The sequence below is a fragment of the Topomyia yanbarensis genome, chromosome 3 (genome assembly GCF_030247195.1).
Source record: "Topomyia yanbarensis strain Yona2022 chromosome 3, ASM3024719v1, whole genome shotgun sequence".
In the NCBI taxonomy this organism is placed as follows: domain Eukaryota; kingdom Metazoa; phylum Arthropoda; class Insecta; order Diptera; family Culicidae; genus Topomyia; species Topomyia yanbarensis.
This window is the reverse complement of record NC_080672.1, coordinates 269,996,869-270,021,775: the sequence shown is the minus strand read 5'-3', so window position 1 is coordinate 270,021,775 and position 24,907 is coordinate 269,996,869. Positions and strand designations below refer to the sequence as shown.

The 24,907-nt window shown below is 38.1% G+C and overlaps 1 protein-coding gene across 1 annotated transcript in view; it reads left to right on the top strand.

The window, feature by feature from the left end:
* LOC131687140 (uncharacterized) overlaps positions 1–24,526 on the top strand; it is a 63,716-nt gene extending 39,190 nt beyond the window's left edge. Inside the window, exons 2-3 of the mRNA XM_058971190.1 lie at positions 12,079–12,220; positions 21,396–24,526. Of these exons, the coding sequence (XP_058827173.1) occupies positions 12,079–12,220; positions 21,396–22,022 (769 nt within the window). The 3' untranslated portion in view covers positions 22,023–24,526. The remainder of the gene's footprint in view (positions 1–12,078; positions 12,221–21,395) is intronic.
* Positions 24,527–24,907: the final 381 nt, after the last annotated feature.

The following is a 24,907-nucleotide window of genomic DNA, read 5'->3' as shown; positions in this document are numbered from 1 at the left end:
GATATTGTTTATCATTACAAAACGCACAACTTTCCCGAAGAGAACAAACAGCCGTGAATACTTTGTAAATAGTCATGGCTATTTTTGGTCCCATATAACTTCACTATGGGCAAAAATTGTGAGTATATTATAAATAATTGTAATAGGACTAGGTTTCACCTACAAAACGAAAAGAAAACCGTTTGTCCTTAAGCATCGGTTTAAAAGTTATACACTACACTGTTGAAAGCTTTATGTCTGGCCCTTCTGAAATTGCGTGAATGGCTCACTGTACCAATAGGCACTGGTTTTCAAAGAGGCTTTCGCTTGATATTGTACTAGCGCGTCTGCCAGAAGGTTAACACTGATATTGTTTGTTAAGCATTGTTGGTTATCAACCAGAAGCAACACCATTATCCGAACGAGCAAAAGTGTGTTCTCAAATCAATTTTTGTGAGATCATGTGCAGAACTCGTGAAGCATGTCCGGTGTAATTCATTAAAGATTTTACCAAACTTGAAGAAAACCTGAAAAAATCGATCAGCTGCGTTTCACTTAGCAATTGTAAAATTGAAGAAAACTGAATGTTATATGTGTCAAATTATGCTCGATCTGCTTTTGCTAAGGTTGGTTGCTATTCGTAAATGTACCCATTAGATAACAACACTCATCATACTTTTCCTGCGATGCAATCAGCCAAAAATCTCGTAGTTATGCACCAACTTTCAATGAGCCCAAATATCGGAACTTTAAATTCCACGATGTAACTGAAACATACGTCACCGTTACCGATCGATGGGGTGTGCACTTCGTTATGTACAGACACACCCCCATCGGCAGTCGGTCGGGCGGGCCAAGGCCTAGGAACATTTTCACCACCTCCGCTTTCAGATCCAACCAACCGTGAAGCCATAGATTCACTGTACGATCTAGACCAGAGGCGACTGGGCAAACTGGGTTACCACATTTCATTTCTGTAGACTTTACCTGGCAATCAAAGGTGCTACTGCTACTGAAGATACACGTATTAGGTTAGGACACATATCGATGCTACTCGCTTTGCGCGTCGAACAGGTTGAAACTCTGACGACAATGTCGCAGACGTTTTTCTCGATTCTTCCCAACGTATAGTATAGACCTGTGCGCCGCCGCGCCACGCCGCCGCCGCCGGTAATTTTTAACGCACGCCGACGCCGAACGGTAGATCGGCGGCGCGCCGCCGATGCATTTTTCCCGCGCCGAAAATTCGCGAACTCTAAAATTGTTGACTCATGATTTTATCCACAAATCTAGGAACATTGTCTATGGACCGAATATACGACGTTAACTGATTCATGATTTATCACAGCTTGATCATTATTTGGTATTAGTGGTCCTCAATTGGATTACAAAATTAAAATAATCTTGATCTTTTCTCGAAAACCATTACACGACACTCGTTATATAATTCAAAGATCCTTCGTCAACTAGTTATGATTGTGAGCATATAAGTTTCAATTCACCATTCGTGTGCGTGAAATGGTTCACAAATTAAAAAAAAACTTCCACTTTCAAGATATATGTGCCTGAAATATACGATTATGTGCCTGATCCTAATCTTTGCATGTAATCAATTTCACTGGAACGCAGTGTATTATTCATTGATTTTTTAACCGATTCTTAATTCCTAATATGCTACACACGATTCACCAGTCGAGCTCGTGAAACTGTTCATGATGTAATTCATGAAGTAATTAATTTTCCACATAATCTTATTATACTTAGGTAAACAATTACAAGGAACTCAGACTATTATTCATTTCTATGTGAGCTATTGTGTACAACTGCTAGCAATTAGTCTCATAGGCACGAGCATTAGATACAAAGACATTACTAGGACCTGTAACCCTGTTATTCCTTTGTTAAAATTCAGAAAAATGTTCGGATTTAAATGAAACTGCGCTGAGCAAAATACATTACCTAGCCACAATTCATGTCCGTGAAAAATTTTAGAAAACTATAAAACACGTGACTCTGTGTAAAAAATCCAACGGTAAGCTCAAGACTAAAATATCACGATAACACGACGAGAATTTACGAAAATCGTTGCACGTCGTTCAATTCTTGACTGTTTTAGTTAATAAAGTTAATACAAATCAATGTTATGTTATGAATGAGTTATGAATTAGAAAAAAATATTAAACATATTCAGACACAACCACCTACTAAACATTTGAGTATAATGTCATCTTTTTTTGCGTGAACTAGTTTTATGAAAACCCAAAAATTATTTTCAATACGAGGTTTATTTATAATTTATTGAATCGTGACCTATTTTCTCGAAGAATAGTTGAGCAAAGTGATCTTGACTTTTCGCGACGCTGGTGCACAGATGTGGCGATGCAGAGGGTAAGATTTCTAGTCTCATAAATTATTCATCGTGTGATCTAGCCCCACTCAAGAAAGATTTTCAGTGTCAGTTGCACCAGCCCGGTATCACAGACAAATAAGACGTAACACGAGATGAATTTTCATCACTCGTAGAAAAAAAACGGACGATTTCAATTACAAATCGGTGGCGTTAGTGAAGAGATTTTGACACAGAGCTAAATGCGTTATTTAGTTTCCGCACCCACCCGAAAACGTTACGGTCTTTTTAATCTCATGCAAACCAAAACAAACAATATGGGCCGGAAATGTGACATTCATTCTTGTCGAAGTGCCCAAGGTAGGAGTTGTTCACAACCATTTCTTAAGTTACAACACGATGCCGACCGGTGAGTAAACACATAACAGGATGTTAGTAATTTAATTGATTCGGTCTATCGAATGTATGCAATGGATTAAAATTTGTTGGTCCCCGGAACTGCTGGAGAAATTGGTGGGGTGCAGGTGCTACGAAAACTAGAGATACGCTCAGACCATTTTCAATCAGACTTGTTTAGTGATCAGTTTCAACCTAACACGTCAAGTTGTGGAATGATTATGATTGATAGTAACTGTATGTTAAGGTTTCGTTAGGGTGTAGATCTGTATGATTCCAGCACATCGAGCATACTTTGCACTCAAGATAGAAGCAGATCGTACGTTGTAAGAAAATGTAGTGCCAGGGAATCGTATTCCTTATCATCGTGGCGATTTTGTACTTACAAGAAGTAAAAGTAAACACCAGTCTGGAAAATGAAGTAATGTGTCTACCTTGAAAGGTGTCCTTACACGATCATTAAAAGTGACATTTCTGCGCAGTAATGCCAATAATTACGCCTCGTGTTAGGGTACCTGATATCTGCGGGATTCTAAAAGAGCGACGGTAAACAACCCAGGGACAACTTGACAGATAGTGTTTGTTTCATATATGCACCACCGATTTGATGGTGGCGCTAGTATGCCTTCTCTGTATGAGTACCACGAACAACGAAACGAAAAAGTTTCAAGAGAAAAGCGTGTTTCGTTACGTGTGTTACGAACGCCGTCAATGCGGCTAGAATAACATTTAGAAAAAGCTTATTCCAAAATGTGAATAAAGAAAACTATTATCAGAGAATAAATTTATCCCTAATTGAAAACCGTCAGCAAAGTTACATAAATCTTATTATATATTTAGCTGGAAGTCGTTGTTTTAACAACCGGCTCTCTTCCTTCCTAAACATGTTTTGGTTTTCTTGTTGTGTGAAGTTTGAAATCGTTAAATCATTGGTGCTTTTTATCTCGAATGAATGTATGTAAATGTAAATGAAAAACATTTTGGCCAATGAAAGTACATCACCACCAAGCTTAACAATTCGTTTTGAATAGAATTTGTGTTTTTATCAGAATTCTAGCAGCAAAAAGAAATGGTAGAAATGCTTAAATTGATCATTTTCCACAGATATGGAAAATAATCAATGGGATGCGCCTTTTTCAAATTTTGCTCCACTCGAGCCGCCATGATTTCACCAAATCACCCCAAAATTTGCTTATGAATTCAATATATGGGAGCTGTCAATTGTCCCCGGGCTTACGGTAAAGATGACCAAATAGAAACAAAAAAACAATGAAACGACAACAACAATTAATTTCCTCAAGCAAAACAAAAACTGTTTTACCATTGCTTAATTTCCCAAATATAGAACAATAAATAATTATTATGGGTCATTGAAATACAGTCGTTACTCTGCATTCTTTCAATTTGTCCATGGTAATCATTATTTCATGCGAAGTCGTAGTATGCGACATCGACAATTTTTCTATTTCGTTCTTCAAATTTTACAACTGTAAAAATAGTTCCACCTTTCATTTATTATCTTGCATTTGGCAAGCAGGGTGGGCACTATTGGAGCTTCAGTTGAAAAAAAAAATTTGATATGGTTGCGAGAATTACATTTTGTGCAATGTGTTCAACAGATGTCGCTAGTACATCGTGGGCGATGATTTTTTTAGATTTTCTTTAAGCTGTAACGTTTGTTTGTATGTGCTGTGAAGTCTGTTACAACATAAACCGAAAATTTGGGAAAGGAATTGCACTGTCAAGAATTTTTTTTAGTTACATAGGCGTCAATATTCGTCACGCCGACACACGCCGGCGCGGCGCCGCCGATAGGGTCCAACGGCGTGACGCCGCCAACGCCGCCGCCGCCGGTCAAAAATGTCGCTTACGCCGCCGCCGATTAAAAATGCATCGGCGCACACCTCTAGTATAGTATAGTGAAGCTACAGTCGCATACATCTGAAAAGCGAGCGGTCGGGTGGGACATAGCGCGGGTCGGGGATTTTGCGATCACGCCACTTTTTGGAAGCGAATTTTCGCACCACACGAGATGTCTGTGTTGGTGTGCGGAAAGTATAAGACATGATGAATGAAACATTTTACAGCTGAGTGCCTCTTTTGAAGCGGTTTATTCATTGCAGACACGCGGATTGCAGAGACGCGTGGTTGTTTCAACGTTTGTTGGTGTTGGTGATCTGCCAGAGGGGTTTCCGTCGGATGATTCGGGCTTCTTATTGGAAGTGGATCTGATCTTCGAGTATGTCCGAATTTTTCCGCGTCTGCTCTATTCGGGCAAAGTACTGATAGTTTTTATTTCAATTGTTCTTCACACTAAAGTTGCTTAGAGTGTGAGGAGCCATCCAAGTGGTTTACCAAGAGTTTCTAGGGTCAGCACAGTAACGCTATTGCGCAAGGTTGAGAAAATGAACTCATCCATAATAGCGGTATTCCGAAGAAGAGCTCAGCCTTCGATGCAACTAAAATCTCCATTACCAGTTGGTCCAATGAACATTCGTTCATGTTGAATAAGTTTCCAAATCCAACGAAAGCTAAAGAAGAGACTGGAAAAGTAAGCAAAAGCGATGCATTTTGGAACGTTGCTACTTCTTCTTCTTCTTCCGTTGCGCACAGCTGTTCAGCAAGAAAGTAAAAATAGACTTGTTTCAAATACAGAGTGGGTAATAGACAGGCAGACAGAATAACCACAAGTTGTGGGGAATCTGTGCGATAGGGACTAGTGCACCGGTTGATCGGCTGGACTGGCGACAACATGTCCACCATCGATCCGATACACGAGTGTACCTGTACTCAAAGAAACCCCCACAGACAGGTCTGGATTGCTCCAGAGACCAACATACCGACATGCACTGCAGGCGACCATTGAGGGTAAAACCGGCACGCGCTGTAAGATTTTCACATTCTGGAACTGCTTTGGTATGAAAAGACATAACATATGGAAGAAATCGTTCAACTGCTGAAAATAAGCTGTGAAATGGAATTCCTTGTAGATCCAAAATGTCAACATTCAATTTTAGTTTTATGTAACAGCTATTCATTTCACTGTTTTTTTGTTTGTTTTGTGGTGTTCATTACACCCCCAGCACCCCTGCATTCTGCAGTTTTATGTCACACCGAGCGTGGGTTTTTGCCCTCCTCCGTCTTTGCCTACAAAACGACGGTCGGGGCAGCTATTATGCGGCCTATATTATGCACAAACACGCTAAGCTCGCGTAATTTACATATTGCACTTGCACTTTTAACAGCAAACAACTTCATGAACACTACGCTTCCGTTGCGGCTCACCTTCCATCTGGCGTTGATTTGTATCGTTTTGTTGATTGATGATAGTCAAAGCCGAGAGATAACACTCCAGATGATCAGCAAGGGCGTTGACAGTGGTGATGTCTGGTGGCGAGTAGCAATACCCGGTGGGAAAGATTTCACTCACAGGAATACTATTCGAGATATTAATTTAATGCTGTGATTGAAGAAAGGCAGAAATTTGAATTGCAAAATAAATAAATAAAATGTAAATGTCGCAGCGTATCATGAGCTTGTAGCCCACTGTTGTATCCGGTAATAGATCACTTTTGGATTCAGCTAAAAAACTTTCGGTTTTACTGGTATTTTCCTAATGAACTATTTCTGCGAAAATAAAACCACTAGAAAGAAAAGTTGTTTCATTTGAACAGTTTTGTATTGTACTTTTATTTACACGGACTCTTAAAATCTTGAAACCATGAATTCTGGATAATCACGTTTTTACGTTACGAAAACAGGACCGTGAACTAAAATCTTTTATTTTATAATCGTGTTAAATTTTTCATCAGTAACGCCTGCATAACGCTTTTATTAGCAGAGATATTTGTTTTTGTTTTAAGAATTTAAGTCACAGTTTCCGTTATATCATTACCTAATCGATTTACTGCACGTAAACTAGTTCACAATTTTATGCTCATAATTTGTAAAGTAAAAACAATTAGTGTGTATGGGGAATATGCATGGCCTTGTCTGAGTGGAATGATGACTGTTTAATTTTGTATGAGAATTGAAAATTGACAATTGAGTACTTTCATAAACTAGCAGTACATGCATTATATTGAATGTCATGTTAAATATATTTCTTCATGAGTTTATAAATGTTATAACTTGATTATTGACGTGAAGGTGGACTAAACCAGGAGTCCCTTCTTTATTTGCTCCATTTTTTGAGGCACATCGTTGCACATTGTCCAATCAAATTAGTTTCTTTTCGTTCTTATTGTTTTAGTAATTCTCGACAGACATGTCAAATGGTCCTAAGTGCAAATTAGATTAATAATATTACGACGTCAGCATAACATTTTTCAATATTGTTTCAGGATATATCGCTGATTTCAACTAGCATATTATGCTAAGAGTCAATGACCAAAGTTATTAGCGAAAAAGAAAGTAAACAAAGAGAAACTGTCATTTTCACTTAGGACCATTTGACATGGCTAGAATTAGCATAAAAACCCGCCCCATATTCGACTTACAAAATTAGTCGTTTAAGGTATTTCAGTAGTGCCTATTTTGTCCCGGTTAAAATGCGCTTCAGTTAACATAACACCGCGCGCGAATAATGATAATATAAAAATCGACAACTCATTCAAACGTTCGCGGAGAAAGAAACCGATACGTAATTGACATTTCATTTCCTACAATAATAATAGCAAAGTTAATACACAACAATTAATGCTTCTGTGACGAAAACTTTCATTACATAGAATTTAGCATATTTATTTCGATAAATGTCGAGTCAGTGAAGTTCATCGCTTTTCATTATATTGAATTGTTCTTGGAATGTCGGGATTCGTCGCACACAGGCAACACGCCCGATTGTCGGTTGTCCGGAGCTTATTGCTTATGTTAAGTTGTTTTTCACAAACCGAGGATTTTCAAAATATTTCAACAAACGATAAATCTATCACAAATTCTCGGCAGCTGGTTGCTCAGAGCAATGATCATATGATAACACTTCTCACAGTTGCATAGGTCGTATCACTTGTCAAGGTGAATCTTGATTTGTGTAAATCTTAACCCGATCCTACTAACAAAAACTCCTTCCCGTGGTCAATGTGGTCAGCAGAACAACGTTTGCTACACTAACATTGTTTTCCTTCCCCGACGACTGTAAGGAGGTGGCCGGTGCCGATACTGGTATTTCAAAGTATAGAACTCACGAAACATGGACATGGATAGTTACTACCAGGTCCCATTCGTTGATTGTCTGCGCAATTTCGCTTGTTCTGGTCAGTCAGGAAGTAGCAATAACGAATTGTCAGACCATCATGCTCATGCTCATTCTTCATAAACCAAAAATTGACTAGAGATTTTCTTAATTGGGAACTGATTCATGATTTATTACATCTTAACTATACAAAGAGAATTGATTTATGATTTATTACATCTTGATTATGATCTGGTTTTCGTGGTTTTGTATTAGTTTGCCAAATCGGTCTGAATATTTTCTCGTGAACTATTTCACGACAGTCGCAATATTATTCATGAGTCCTTTGAATCTTCGTGAATTAATTCATGATTCCTAAGATATTAGTTACGATTCAACACCACTCGTACTTGTGGAATGGTTCACGAAATCATAAAATATAAGTCATGTATTCCTGAAAGGGTTCATGATTTTTAGCACAATTTTTATTTTAGACTGACCATTTGTGCTCGTGACATAGTTCACGAAATCATAAGGTATAATTCATGTATTCGTGAACTGATTCATGATTCTTAGTATAATAACCACGACTGATCATTCGTGCTCGTAAAATATTTCACGAAATCGTAAAATAGCATTCATGGGTTCGAGAACAGGCTCATAATTCCTAGTAAAACAGCCACAATTGACCATTCGTGCTGGTGAAATTTTTCAGAGACTAACAAAATATTATTAATGTATTCGTGAACAAGTTCAAGTCACAATTAACAACCATTTAATCATAAAATTTTATTCATGTATTCGAGAACTGGTTCATGATTCCTAATAAAAAACCCCGACTGAACATTAGTTAGAAATTAGTTCACGAAATCATCAAATAGCATTGATGTATTCGTGAACTGGCTCATATTTCCTATATATCTTTGCATATTTAAAATTATTTTCAATTTCATGCAACTCTGCATAAAATTTTCACATGAATTACTTAACAAAATTTGGGTTTCTATTCGTGGAATCATTTTTGTTCCATGCGTTTTTCATGAAATATTATATACTAATGTCCAGCTGTTAGCGACCAATAATTACATAGAAAAAATATTTTGTAATTTTACATTTATTTTCATGCACGTAGTTGGAGCATGGAAATAGATATAAAATTAAATCATTCCTCAAATGCACGTGCTTTTTTCAACGAATTATGATATATTTTACACGATGATTGAAAAATACAGTTTCATTTACTGAAAAACAATGCATTTATATTTGTTTTTATTCTAAAATGGTTGAAAAATATGTTATGTGTAATCACACACGAATAAAAGTATATGCTTTTTGATGCTTTATTTATGTATATTGATTTTAATTTGATTTTAAATTAAATTTTCAATACAGTTGATATTTCTTTACAACCGTGCCGGTATGTACGTCATGTATGTCGTTTAAATTTCATCATTTGGTGCGTAGGTATACGAGCTATGGATATATGAAAACTATTAGGACCTCGAGCAACGAGTTATTCATTCGATAAGGTTGAATGTGGTGGCCGGACAGAAAACGAAAACTGCGCTGAGCACCTAGAATACACTATTGAGCCAGAAATCCTGCTTTAGTTCACAAAACAAGATACCGCGTATAAGTCTTTTGAGATACAGTTATCTGTTAAAAAATCTTATGGTAACAAAAAATTAACTAACAGCGCAGACCCGATTTTATCAGCTCCCGATTGTGTCTACCCCTGATTTTATTAGCTTTTGGCTCGATTTTCTCAGCCCCATATGAAAATATGTTTGATGAGCTCTAGCAGACGAACTAAGTCAAATTCGAGTAAATCCTTTCGTGAGCATATTTTTCTTGTCTTAGAGATGCAAAACATGCAAAAACCAAAACAAAATTTTTTTTAAGATTTTGCACTGGAAGAAAGGGTTATAAGGCTATGTTTAGGAACTATGGAGGAATCTTTTATCAGCTTTGGTTTTTTTAAAAAGAATGAAAAAATATGTCCCGGTTTTGTCAAAATCCCTTTTTGTCAGCTGAAAATTAACCAAGGGGCTGATAAAACGGGTCTTCGCTGTATCTCAATATGGCGCAGAGAATCCACGATTATCATGATAAAACTGCTGATAAGAACATGAGTCATATTACTCTACGTGCCATATTCGATAGTAAACTCAAGACTAAAATATCACAATAATATGCGCATAAATTACGAAAATCGTGACTAAGATCCTAAAATCATGAGAATACATTACGCTACTTTGACAGAGAAGTCCGATTCGAATTTCGTTGCTAAAATGTCACGATAACGTCAATAGATATTGCGAAAATCATGGATAACGTTCTGAAATCATGAACATAAATCACGCTTCTTTACCAGAAAAATCGGATAGTAAACTCATGAATAAAACATCACGGTAACGTGGTGAGAAATATCAAAAACCCACGACTAAAGTCATGCACATCGTTCAGCTGTCGGCTCGTATACAAACTAGTGTATTCCCAATTATGAAAACGATTCATAACGAAAACTAAACATGTCCAGGGAACGACAACAGTAACCCACCCAACCCTTGAATACACTGCCATTAATATTGTTTGTGCGAGCTAGTATTTTGAAAATACGAACATTTTTTCTATTATAGAGGTTTTAACATAAGGTTCATTCGCCTCTTCTTTCGGGTGAAAAAAAAATCTCTGGAAAAATCGCTAAACCTATGTGCGGGGTTGGGAATCGAACCCAAGTGAGCTGAGTACAGGGCGATCGATTTACCAACTACGCTATACCTACCCCCTAAAATACAAACAGTTTCATGAATACGAGGTCTATTATTCACAATTGTTGGAACTTGGTATAGGTTTTCGTAAATCTTTTAGTGATTTTTGATTCATGAATTTCGGAACGGATTTTTTCCGTATACATCTGAAAATATTTTTTAGGGAAGCCATCCACACGTTACTATTGCTTTGCAACTACTGAAGTGAAACATTTGTTTTGTTCAGCAGAGGTGTTCGCAACAGAAATCTGTACAACTTCGTCAAAGTTGTTTGCTAAAATACGTTATACATCTAGCTGTAAGTTTTGTGACAACCTGGAGATGACCTGAAAACGTCGGAAAAATAAACGTTGTCTTTCAAAAAGTAACGCAGTTTAGAATAATCCTAGCCTGTTGTGGAAACCAGATTGCTATGTCATTGATTAGTAAATGTCACATTTTTCTCTGTACCAGAGTACTTTGGGAAACTACCGAGATTATTCAAATAACATCTGGTGTGGCAAGAGATTTGCTCCTATGGAAAACGAAGTATAACTAAGATTTATCATTTTATTATATTGTACACGAGCAGCCCTTTCCGATCCGCACGCAGATTACCTGTACCTGTGCACCTTCCTAGTGACCGGTTATCCTACGTGATTGAAGAACGACCTCTATTCAACCCGCCAGCAGAATGTCCCCGGAGTATTAAGAAATAAAATAATCGCATTCTGATTGATTGCTGATGGTTGATCAGGATTCTCGATATCAGCAGCCGATGGTTCAATGTTTCCTTCCGTTCGCCTGGCACATGGCACGTAAACTTTCGAAGGCAATCTGGCGACCGATCGAATAAACGAGCCGAGCCGAGCCGAGCATAATAGGCCGGTTATGAAGATTTGAACTTGATGGGCTTTTTGTTTCTTGTGTGTTTTTTTATCGGTTTTGCCGATTGAAAAGCTTTTTTTTCGGTTGCATCGGATCAGTGTTAGTGTTGTTTTGTTCGGTTGCCAAACTACTTTTTATGCTCTTCACTGCCCGTACGATGATCGTTAACTTTTGGTAGGAGGGTGGCAGGCAAGCGAAACAAAAAAATCCACCGTCTCAAAGAGGAGTGAAGAAGAGTAAGGTATCATACGATACGCGAAGGCAACGCGTCTGGCGCATTGTAGAAGGTCACCCGGTAAAGCACCTGTTCTCCGCATCGTGTTTTCGCTGGAAGTTTCGTAGTTTTGGACGTCCGCCGTGGTGAATGATTCGATTGATGCCTACTGATGAATTGATTTATAAAAAAGTACTATGACCTCCGGAACTGGGTTATTGATTCTTTGCCACCCATTGGATGGTGGTATCCGGAAACAGTCTGTTGCGCGTGTGCTTTGTTTATTTTTCAACAGATTGTAATTTGATTATTATTCTTTCCTAACTTTCAGAAATTGCCTACGACGAATCGCCCGACATGACGATCAGGAATTTTCGAACCAAAGTATTCTCAACGCCATGGAAAAGTTTGTAAAGACAGTCAATGCCATGGAGGAGACTATACTCGTGCCCTGCCGGCTAATGGACCGAAAGGTAAGCTGATGCTCAAAGTTCATCTGGCCGGTTTTCGGCAGGTGCACCATAAATCACTCTCATTCATTATCATTCAATGGAACTATATCGAATACATATGTGTAAAAAGGAAACTGTCCTATTTCAAAGTAGTGGGTAATATTATTGTTTGTAAAATTTAGTGTGACCATTTTACAATAGTGAATTCAACAATTCATAAACGGCTTTTACTAAGTACACATTGCAGACCACTATGGATTGCAATTCCGCTCGACTGGTAATCCGATCAGATGATCTTAACAAAACACACTGTAAACTATATTTCTTATTGATAGTTGTTCTAATTTTCTGTTCTTCTAAATACTAACAACACCTGATGTATAATACAAGATGTGATGAAAATCGCATTCTATTATAATCTTGTTATTTCATTCTGATCGGGACAGGTTTCAACACACTAGTCGCTGCTCTGTTGCAAAACGATCAATTTAACAAAAAGGTATCATATAGCGGTGGCAATATCTATAATAGAGGCAATCGGAGGGAAACACATATACACACAGAAACGAGATGGGTGGCCTGACTTGTCTTATTGAAGCGGAAAGCCATCCACGTTTCGCCCCACTGCAGCCGTGTCGATGGCCCACATACGGGCGCACTCGAGAGATGATGAGCTAAGCTCAGCTCGAGAATATGCATCAGGTGTTTTGCGCAGTTCGTGCCTGCTACCGTTAGAGCCGCGTTATTGGGATAGATTGAAATTGACGATTGTTTGGTGGAGTTGCGCAACGGCCGATCGGAAACGAATTCGTTGCGGTAAGGACAGCCGAGGCAGATTTAGTCGTGTTGGCTTAGAAATATATAGCTCTGTGTTTAAATGACGGGGACACCCTTGGTGAAAGTCGAAGGTGTGACGGTGTTTTTGAAGGTGTTTAAGCAAAGAATTAAGAACGCTGTCAGTGTTCCCGGGATGTCGACTGGTTATCTGAACAAGAATTTGTCGCTGTTATGCTATTTTGTGACAAACGTCATTTTCGGGTAAACTGAGTAAAATATGCCACATTCCTTGTCTAAAAAATCTCTACACAGTTGCTTTTCCAAATTTTGAAATTCAGTTTGGTTTCTGAGATATAGTGAGAAACGTGATAAGAAATTGTGAGTTTTTTGCTTCAAATCTCTGTATTTTGGGTTTGGCTCAAGTTATATTGAAGTTTTAGATGTTTTTATGTGTAAATGGCATAATTTTGAAAAGAAAAATACATGTATTTCGAGAAAAATGCAACACTGTGACCAAAAATTGCTATTTTTCGAGATTCCTCAAACAATTTTCTTTAAGAAGCATCACACCGATTGTTTTTAGGCCAAATTAAGCCGAAGATATGAATAAAAGTTAATATTTGATGCTTTATTTGTATAGGAAATTTTCCATGCATAATTATGACACGTCATACTTATGACACGTGTGAATGCGACTTTTGTTTACATTTTTAGCAAAAGCTCTTAATATAGTCAACCGATCCTCGTAATATTGGAGAGGTTAAAACAGAATAGATAGAAACATATATTATCTTCTCTAAATTGTTTCTAGCATTTACCAAGTTTCAAAACATTCAAACTTAAACTTTAAAAATCGTTTTGGAAATGTGCTAAATGGCGCTTGTCATAAGATAACACAAGAAGGAACGAACTAGCATGTACATTGTACAATATGACACTATATTTAAATAAAATTCGGTAAACGAAGTAAAACAATGAACTACAAATTATCACCTATTTTGAGTTGTCAAAAACATCTCATTCGTTTTTTTGCAGTTATAGTTTTGCATGCGAAATAGTAATGTTTCTGGCAGTAGTTATTGACATTTGAGTGAGATCATGAGCGGAGTAACTTTATATAACAACTTTCTTTTAATGATCAGATTGTATGGCATAACATACAGTACCTTCTGATCGAAGGATGTTAATGATTAAAGTACAATAAACTATAACACTGTTCTCATATTTTGAGCTCAAATAAAGTTGGATTTTTAGTGGTAAGTGGTAAGGTGCGGGTTGTTAGCGTTTCGGACTCTCCTCATCTCCTTTATCAACTTGGTGCCAGTTAGTTGATATATTTAAACTTGTATGAAAGTTGGCACTAGTCACACGCTAAATCCAAAGAGTCAGTAAATGACAGCGCAGCACAAAAGTTTTCGTGATCGCGATTGAAAAATCTAGGACTTCTGAATCTGTTTTTTTTCAAATCTATAAGTTGCTCGATCTCGAGCAACTATTCTCCAGTCTACCTGCACTCGCACCATAGATCAGAGAATGCGATGCCTGCCGCAAACTTATCTTCCTTTTCCAGATGCTATGATTTTGCTATTTATGCGCAGACTCGTTGACTGAGATCCCACAGTCTACTGCATGTTATTTAGTTAGTTAGAGTTAGTTTATTATTAAGATATCTAACAGATCATTTTGAGTATTGTTCCGCCAGATCGCAGTCATTGGATTCCTTTCGAGCCCGAAGAAAATCACCCGAAATCCCGGCACGGGATGTGCTGGTATACACATTCCATAAACCATTTAGATTACTCAATAATCTCGTGAAAAATGTCTAACTGTACTACACCTCATAAAACTAGCTCCAACGAACCCCGTAATCTTAAACCGACAGGGAACTTGGGTACATTTTCATTTACATTTCATTCCTATCCATGAAATTTCAGTGATCTTCCCCGAGCTGGAAATTGGTATTTGGTGACATCTTAGAATATGACCAAGCATAGCTTTTGGTGGAATAAAATGGTTGAAACCGGAAACGAGTACCTGAAGAAGGGATTCTAGATTATTTTACCCCGTAGCAGGACGTCAAGGGTATCCGAAAAACTGAAATGCACATAACTATGGTATGTTTAATCGATTTGGGCACATTTGAATGTATTGGATTTAGGATCTCGTCTACTTTTAGACGCTGTAAAAATGCACCAAATGAATTCACATGGTTCCTAGGTATTTGGATTTCTGGAGGAGTTTCGGGATACTTTTGTGAATTTCAATGGAATACTGGCAATATGGGCAATATGGGTTTGATTTCATGGAATTATCTCATGGTCCTGGAGTCATCTCGCAATTTCACCCCGGAACGGACATTCCGTAGCACGTTCCTATGAGGCCTTGGGTGACCGTTTCGAGGCATAATTTGTCATAAGATTCCATAATGGTGAATAACAGACTTCTGAGACAATTACAAGCATTTTGAAACCCATTTTGCCAGTATTCCTTGAAATTTACAAATAGTATGCCAATACCGGAACATGCCTTAAGATATCCGAATTCTCGGGAACCATATGAATTCATCCCTTTCCTTCCACAGAGTCTTAAAGATGATGATTTTCCAATCCAAAACTCCTAAAAGTGTCCAAATCGGTTTAAAAATTTCATAGTTATGAGCTTTTTAATCCTTGTCGATCTGTAATGGTATTTTTTGTCACATAACGGTTAATAAAATTTAATAATTCACTCTAGTATATTGAACTGTATTCGTAGTTTTATGATTACATATTGTAAAATAGCAACGTCCCCTTAGTTTAATATATAACTAAATTGTTTCTATAGTCTCTCTGTTTAAAAAACGTCAGACTGTATTAATAACTTGATAATAGATCTGACTACCCCCCTCCTTTTTCTTTTGATAAAATCCAATTACCCCCCCCCCCCCCCCTTGCATATCAACAGTCACGCACGGCATAACAGAAACAGTTTCTCGTAACACATTTAGGTGGGGGGGGGGGTACGACAAATTGTGACGTGTTGTAACCTATGGGAAAGGGGTAGTAAGCTAGATTGTCACGTAACATGTTTCCATTGAACAAAAAACTATTTATCCTAGAATTTGTTACGTAAAAGCAGAGGAGGACAGAGAAATTTGTAACAAATTGTTACACGGGTGAAGGGGGAGTCATTTTTGGACAATTTTTGCGTTACGTAGTTTATTAATGATGCCTAACACTGTTGAGTGTGAGTTTACTAGGGTCAAGAACCCCGTCTACTATAAATTTAACGCAATCGAGCTACGACTGCATGATCTGTGTCCGAATACACACTACACCACTATTCGCAAATTCATGTCACAATACGAAGATGTTCTCACAATTATAGGCACTAGTGACGGTGTTGGAGTGGTGAGATAGTGACTGATGCACCCCATTCCTTCGTTTGTGGCCATGTGATCTGGCACTAGGGGAGAGAGGGTAACAGTGGATCAGCAGGAACTATGAAACATTCGCAATAAAATCATAATGCATGATCAGAATCGTCTAATTCCCTCATATTTCACGATTTCTAATTCTTTACACGTGTTGCTATATTTTGGAAGAGATCTGACAACTCTATCTCTTTTAATGGATATTTGTTTGTTTTGTGATAGCCAGAGTAAATTTGCAATGAAAAACATTCCATCTTTGTGAGTTACCATTCATTGAATAAATGTTTAGTCTATTGCTATTTATAGCAAATTTTATGCTCAACATTTGCCGCGAACAAAGTTTTTTGGTAACTTCTCATGGTTCTGTGTAATTTTACAATTTTCATGAATAGACCCATTGGGTAACCGTGAAACGATGGCGTATGGGGAACAGTGATTTTTTTTTGTTTTTGTGGTCTGTCTCAAAATGTGAATGGGTTCCGATTTTCCACAGTAAATACTACTCATATAGTGCAAAATTAGTAAATTTGGGCAAGTTTTGTAGAAATTGTCTCTTATTTCAGGATTGCTGCTAATATGCATATATGGTGGTTCGATGCAGGCCCGATGAGAGGGGGGTCAGCCAGGGCAATTGCCCTGGGGCCCGGGCCGTGTTCGGGGCCCGCGTTTTTACCCGAAAAATAGGCGAACACGTCCGGTATTCATAGTATAGAACCAAAAATAGTAATAGTAACTTCTTTGTAATCATTTGTCTTATTAAATTGTTATATGATGAAAGCGTAAAAAAATGAAAATTTTATTTGATAGTTGAAATTTGTTAAAACAAACGTTCTTAAGGGAGTTGTCTACTTTATGTACAAGTTAAAATAAACGAGTTTTATTGCTTGAACCGACGGAATACACTATAAAATATTGAGAAGCCACTTCAAAATTATTTTTGTAGAAAGCAATTAAGCGCCAAACAGAAATGCGAGTGCACGGACAAACGCATCCGTCCTCTTCTACGTTCGCTTCTTTGATGGTGGTGCCGGTTGTTGGCTTCGAGGCACTGGGCGCGATTGTTGTTGAGTGAATATTTGCTCCTGACAGATCCGTAGATATTGGTTTTGTATTTGTGCAATCGTATATGCTATGCTATGCTATGACAGATCCGTAGATATTGGTATAGTAACCGTTTGTGGTTTGACATAAGATAACGGTGCGTTGTTTACGGTTATAATAGGTGGGCTTTTCTTAGCTGCTTTTGCACAATGTTTTCCGTGGTGCAGTGTCTTTTTGCAGAATTCGCGCATAGGAATCTACCATGGGTAAAATATCCAGTGTTATCTGATGAAACGTCCAATTTTCAGTTGATCTGCATAAAATGGTTACGTATGAAGGAGTTGGTTTGTACGGAAGCATTCTCACCACAAGAACAACTTTAGGGATACCCGGGAAAATGTAAAGGTTCAGCTGTTATGGAAGCCACTCCGTATTTTGTTATAAATTTGTTAGTCACGATGTCAGGGGTGTGTGAAGATAATTCGTGTAATTCTCTCTAGAGCACTTGCCTATATATACGGTGATGATGTTGTTGACGTGGCAGCTTTCGTTGGGGTGCTGCACGTTTTTCCACGAAACAAACGACTGTGTTTCTTAATGTTTGATATGGTGAATTTGAAGAGCGTTAACTTGTCCCGGATTGAGCATAATCTGCACGTTTAGTGTTCGTTTCACTTCCCAAATAGCTGGTCTTACAGGTCATTCACAAAAAACAATAGCAACACAATTCATCTGCAGTCGTTTTTGCCGTATATCTATAGCGGAACGATTTTTAGCTTCTGCTCTGGGCGAGATGAGAAGGTAGACTGATCTTAATCAACCGGTGATTAAAATGGAGAATTTTTGTATTTTGATAGCACATTCAAGGAATTTTCCCCCTAAAAATGTATTGTGTTGAGATAGAACGGTGATTTTGGGCCTCGCCAAAGATGCGTGTGATGTCTATAGGAACCCACTTATAATGTGCGAAATAAAGAAATCAAATCAGTTCAGTTCAGTCAACAGCAGTAGCAAATAAATTAATCCATGTGTGTCGCTTTGTTTGCACAGTAGAAGCAAAATATTACACTCCAACCCACTATATCGAAAAAATGAGTGACGATTATAATCAGAAAGTACCTTATTGTGGTCAAACTGTATTTCTGTTTACTTTTCGAGGCGTTCTCTAAGATATATTGTCAAAAGTACAAATGAAGCTAAAGATGGCCAATGTTTACACCCTACAATTTCACCATGTTAGACATAGTGTGCTGATTATGTTTCAGACCATAAATCAAGCAGAAACGTTTGTTTCGCAAAACGAAATATTTCGTTGAATGTGGCAACATGAAGTCGGTACCTCTGTATACATCGGCGATGACATAAACGAGGTACCAATACACGAATTAGCACCGTGCACCTCTAATTACGTTGTACATCGTTATGTACACCCGAGTACCCGCAAATTGAAAAACTCGTAACTACGGCAATTTTACCCGATTTGAATACCACGGAATAAGAAGTTGTCGAAATTCACCTGCCTGGTACGCTATCTGTGGATCTTGCAATATGAGTCAACCGAAGACTAATAGAAACCACGAGTTTTCCATGGCTGAAGAGGTACTAACACATGCTGAACTATAGGGCTTAGGTTTAAAAGGGCCCGTTAGTAATACACGCCTTGGGGCCCGACGCGGCTCTCGACCGCCTTTTCGATGTTTCGCGATGATATAGTGGATTCTTTCGTAAACAAACGACTTTCGCCTGAATATAACTTTAATTCAAAGCGTTAGGATCATTCTTCGTCAAAACTAAAGAATAAAACTTATAAGTAGAATATTTCACTATATACAACATCGTGTTTCATAGTTCCTACCCATGGGGCACACTGATACATTTTACCACCGACTGTTCATTATCCAAAAAATGTTATTTCCCGTGAATTTTACCAGCTGGAAAAAATATATGTATTAGTTAACAACAGAGTGGCACTATGTATCACTTTTTGTTACACAAATAACACGTATTATCATCAAAATTAAATTGTAGAAAAAATGTGTTTCATTGCTACCCTCTCTCCCCTACTTGTGCTCGAACCACGCGCTATTGTTATGACGATCAGTCTCTCATGTGTCAGTATTGCGAACAATTTGAACTCTACAAAAATCTCTGCATGGCAGTACGTAAGAAAGTTCAATAACGGAAAGAAATACAGTGACAGGGTCGGGTATAGCGTAGTTGGTAAATCGATTGCCTTTTTCGCAGCTCACTTGAGTTCGATTCCCAACCCCGCACATAGGATTAGAGATTTTTCCAAAATTGATTTCTCTAACTCGAAAAGAGGCGAATGACCGTAAGGTTAAAACGTCTATAATCAAAATAAAAAAGAACAATGCAGCGGCTTCATCGTCTGTATAAATTGTTGTCTAATCAACACAAGTTGAACCATCAGCTAAATTATATACGATTACATCCAGTATCAAAGTATCAATAATCTCCAAGTCACAGGCGTGATTGCAGCATGGACAAAGTCGAGAAAAAAGGAAAGATAATTGTATGTTTTATGTTTTATTTGTTCTAAACATTTAAAAGACAATACTTTAACCTCGATTGGAAATTCGCCTTTTTCTATGTATTTTGTTCTTTTATGTTCTAAGGGATATCATTGTATAGAATCTCAGTACATTTGATGCAAATTTGTGGAATTGAAAAGAAGTTACCGAGACAAAACACGCTTTGGATGTACTGCCGTCATACGCATAATTAACGACAGTGTACTGCCGTTATACGCATATTTGATCCATGTTAATAAACTTTATAACCATGTTATAAACTTTAAACGTAAAAATCGGACTGAGGCCGTTCATCATAACAATTTCTTAAAGAGTTCTGACCCAAAACATTCGGCAAAGATGAACCTCCAATATAAAAATCGATCAAAAGTAAATAATTCGTGTGTTGGAAAATCCGTATATCGTTGCATTCAAGAATAAAAATTGGCTAAAAAACTACTTTGTAAGAGGCGAGTCCGATTTTAGCGCTTGCAATTCATATCCGATTTTAGTTTTTAATATATTTAATGCGGGTTTCACGAAGCTGTTCTGTTCTTCCCTTGTTTATAGTTGATTAGTTTTTGAGATGTTGGCAGTATCTCAGACACTGGATTAGGGAACTTTTGGATCTTACCTCAGGTGACCGACGATGCATCCTGCCGACCTATGCTGTGTTATTTTGAGGAGATCCCATTCAAATGCCACAGTGGACAAAAAGAATTTATAATTTATATGATGACGTTCTCTAGTCTTTTCTTTATTTAGAAAATCTATCTATCTATTTATCTATCTATCTATATATATATATAAAAGTCAATGTTTGTATGTATATGATTTATGGACTCCCAAACGGCTTAACCGATTGCCGTCAAAATTTATACATAGTAGGCATTTGTTCTGGAGCGTGTTTGTGTGCTATTGGTTGGGGATTATCTGCCCGCCAGATGGCGCTTCGGAACAAATTGTGTTTTCCTCCTATTTCGTTGAAAATCGCAGCGACGCGTGATGGGTATTAGCTAGTATCCTATAATAAATACAGACACACCTCTCGTAAAGATTACTTGATTCTGATTTTCTGATGTTTCTTGTTTTAAATAAAATATTGTTACTTTGTTTTACTTGCCAAAGATTAATTGCACCATCGTGCAGGTCTCATACAATATGAAATCCCCCAGCACGCCAAACTAACCGCACTGTTCGAAACAAACTTCACTGTCGGTAGCTCGCGAGCTGACGCATTGTAGCATCCGAGTGGTAAACGAATACCCAAACCCAGTGCTTATTTATAGAAAGCCATCCGATTTTCCGCTCGCGCATTGTGCGCACTATGTCATCACCATCGCGTATTCATTCACTTTCATCATCTCTGCGATGTTGTTTGCCACGAACTAATGATTTCCCCCTTACCTGTGTTTCCTTTCAAACCACTCGACAGGTTGGCGACTCGACCGACACAACACCCGTGGAACAGAAGCAACATTCCCATCATCACATGAAAAAGACCGGTAAAGCGTCCGTGCGGGACGCGCTGAACACATCGGACTTGTTTAAACTGTACAATATGCTGAACATTGTCAAAGTGGATTTGCTGTGGGGTCGTCAGGATGCCGAGGAGGTTTCCGAGTTACCTAACACGACATGCTCATCTGCGGTCACGACGGAACTTCAAGACAAAAACGCTGTTCGTTACAAGCAGAAATCGGCCTCGCCGGCTCCGGTCCAGCAGCCAGCGGCAGTGATCAGCAACAGCTCAGAACAAGGTCTAACCAGCAGTACAAGTGATACGACAGGAAACAGCATAAAGGGTCACATTCGGCGTCCGAGCACAGTGTCCACAACTTCAACTAACAGCGTAAGCACACTGAGCGATTGCGAGAGTGAAATCAGTGCCGAGAATGATTCCGGAATTGAGTCCGAGGGTAGCGTGGATCAGGACAAAAGCGCCGAGCTGGCCAAACAGTTCCGAACGCACCTTCTAGGATTGTACCGATCACTGGAACAGATGACCGATGCGGCCAACTATTTGACCAATCGGTATCAAAACGATGTCGGACCAGTCTAAGAAAGCGTGCGGTTTGTAAGGCCCACCAAACAAAATAGAGGTAGAAGATAGACGGAAAATGTTCCCCCGGTGATAGCAAAGTGTCCCCGAGACTACACAGGCAAATGATCGCGCAGCGCGCGTGCGCGTTGAGGTATAGGTGAACGTGAAACCAAATTTCTATAAAACAAAAAAAATAATATAAAGAAAATTGCAGAAGCATGCATTAGCGGCAGACGCTGTATGCATGTACGTCAGCCGATATCTTTTGCGTTTCGTACGATTCCTCTACCGTTCTGTTTAGATAAGTATGCGTAGATGAGAGAGTGAGTGAACGGCATGAGTGTTTTGGAATGATAGTAGAACCCATTTGCCTTGCGAATGAGATACGAAATGAAAATGATGCAGAAACAGACACACACAAAGTTAGTAAAATATCAGTAGGGTTTTAAATAGATCTGCGAATGTATGAGTAAGCCTCAGATCTCTCGCGCTTGATGAGCTAGATGAGTGGTTGGCTTCAATGAGAACGGCACTCATGCATTTGTGCATTTGTCTCATTCGCTCGCGCTTAGTTGGTTTCGTTCACATTAGTCGGTCTCTAGAATAACAAGGTTGCTGCTATTTAGTAGAAAGATGACTAATCAATATTTAAATTAGCAAAGAAAGTAAACAAGGTGAACTAGATTATTTATTGTAAAATAACTAAAACTGCGCTGAAACATTTTTCTTGGATTAAACGCTTGTGTGCCTGCTTTTTTTTAATTTGTGCGAAGAGTACGTATGTGTTAGGTCATAGCGCAAATGAGATAACGGAAAGAAGAATAAGGCAATCAGGTGCGGTAAGCTGGAAGGCGACATGTGTTTTGAGATTATCGAAATCATTTACACCTACTACAATGAAAGTAAAGTGAGAATGTAATTCAGAAAGTGCCAGCAGAAGACAGTTTAGGTTTAGTGACTAAACAATGGAAGGAAAAAATCAGTGATATAGTTGAAGAATGTTATCTCGAAGAGAGAGAGGGAGAGAGAATTTGTAGATACAATATCAAATCAATGTCAAACAGACGTGTGCGAGTAAGATATTTTTGCAAAACTTTGAAAACACTGTATATATTTGTTTTGTAAACATTAGCGTATCTCTTTGGGGGGTTTTCTTCGTGACTGGTAGTTAAGAAGCTAATGAAGAAGAATACGACGTGTAAACTGTATGAGCTTTGTACAGCACACTTGAATTTGGGTGACATGGTTTCAATCTTTAATCTGTTTTCTGCATAAAGCTTTTAGGTTGAACTTAGTCGTTATGGTGGCAGTTTAAACTGACTGACTTCAGTTCGTAATTTGAAAATATAAAGACGGGATGATAATAGTCAGTGATCGCGTTTCTGTAGCATGATTTGGTGTTTGCCGTCGATCTTATTATATGCAATTTATCAAAAGAACACCATTGCAATGGAAAGTAAGATGGGATAATTGCATTTGCGGTATTCAGAGTTTCAAATTCGTAGGCGAAGTTTCTATTTAAATTTTTTACTTTAAAATTGATATTGCCGCCGAATGATACTTATCTCTGCGAGTGTGGCCAGAAAAGAGATTACAAAGCTCACCTCCTTTTTGTTTCGCTACGACACAGTTGGTATCTTTCTTGTTGTTGCTTTGTTCCATCCAAGATTTCCTATTTACTGCTTGCAACGAGTCGTACGTGCATACCAAGCCGGACCACGCCAGTTGCTATCCAAGTTTAATTTCCTCGGGCGCAAAGGATTGCGCAAGTCGGGCTTGAACAGCTCGATTAGTGCATCAAATGTTTCTAAACATGGGAACACTGCCTATTACTCAAACAAGTACCTTATGTACACACTGAATTGAAACGCTTCTTCATCAACAGTTACTGTTTGCTTCTTGTTCAGCTTTTAGGGTTTTGCTCAAGGTAGACTTAACAGCTAGTGATAAGGTTATTTCATTTATTATAATTACTTTCCCTTTATAGGGCTGATCAGCAAACAAACGTCATTTCCGACAAAAAAGTGACAGCTAGCGAAATCCAACTGTGCCGAACCAAAAACTCGCCCTCTTTGCTACGTGAAAAATAAAAATCTTTATCTACTTCCAACACAATTCAAGTGGAAGTTGAGAAAACGATGACACGATAATCTTTTTATCTCTCTTAGTTTTCATTTGACGTGCACAATCCAGCTCTTGTTGTTCGGCCAAACACTACAACAATGGACTACGACGACTTTATTCGTTCGCTATCCGTTGAGTTGAAAGGGAAATTGCAATAAAAGGCGATTAAGTAAAATTGGCAGAGGTGAGCGAGTATGGGGTGGAAAAAATGTTCAGGGGACGGCATGCGAAGCAAATATTTCAGGCAAGGCTACAGAACCAGAAAGTGAAGTGTTTCATATGATTTATGTTTAGTGTTGATGCATTCCGTTATCTTTAATTAACTGACACATAGAGAAAGGCGTTTTTCTTTTCGCTGCATTAAAAGAAACAGTAATAGTCCACAGTTTATGCAACTGCAGCAATACGAACTCAAGCCCTTCTGAGTAACGTCAATAAGAAAGTGACGAAAAAATGAACTATGCAAAAGTAAATAGCTTGGTACAAAATTCAGGTGGGTTCCATTTGATCCACCCTAGTGCATTGGTAAAAAGATTGCCTGAAAATTAAAAGAAACTGATTTCAAACTAGAGCAAACACATGCATACCAGAAGAAAGAAAAAAGAAAAGAAAATAACATGATAGAGGAACACTGAATGATTTAGAAAAAATGTTATAAACAATATATTTCAGAAATAAAATAAACTTGTGAAAAAATTGTAGCTGGTGTTTTTCTGCATTATTTAACTGTTTAGATTTAAGATTTCACGCTAACGGTCACAGTAAGTACCATAAGTTAA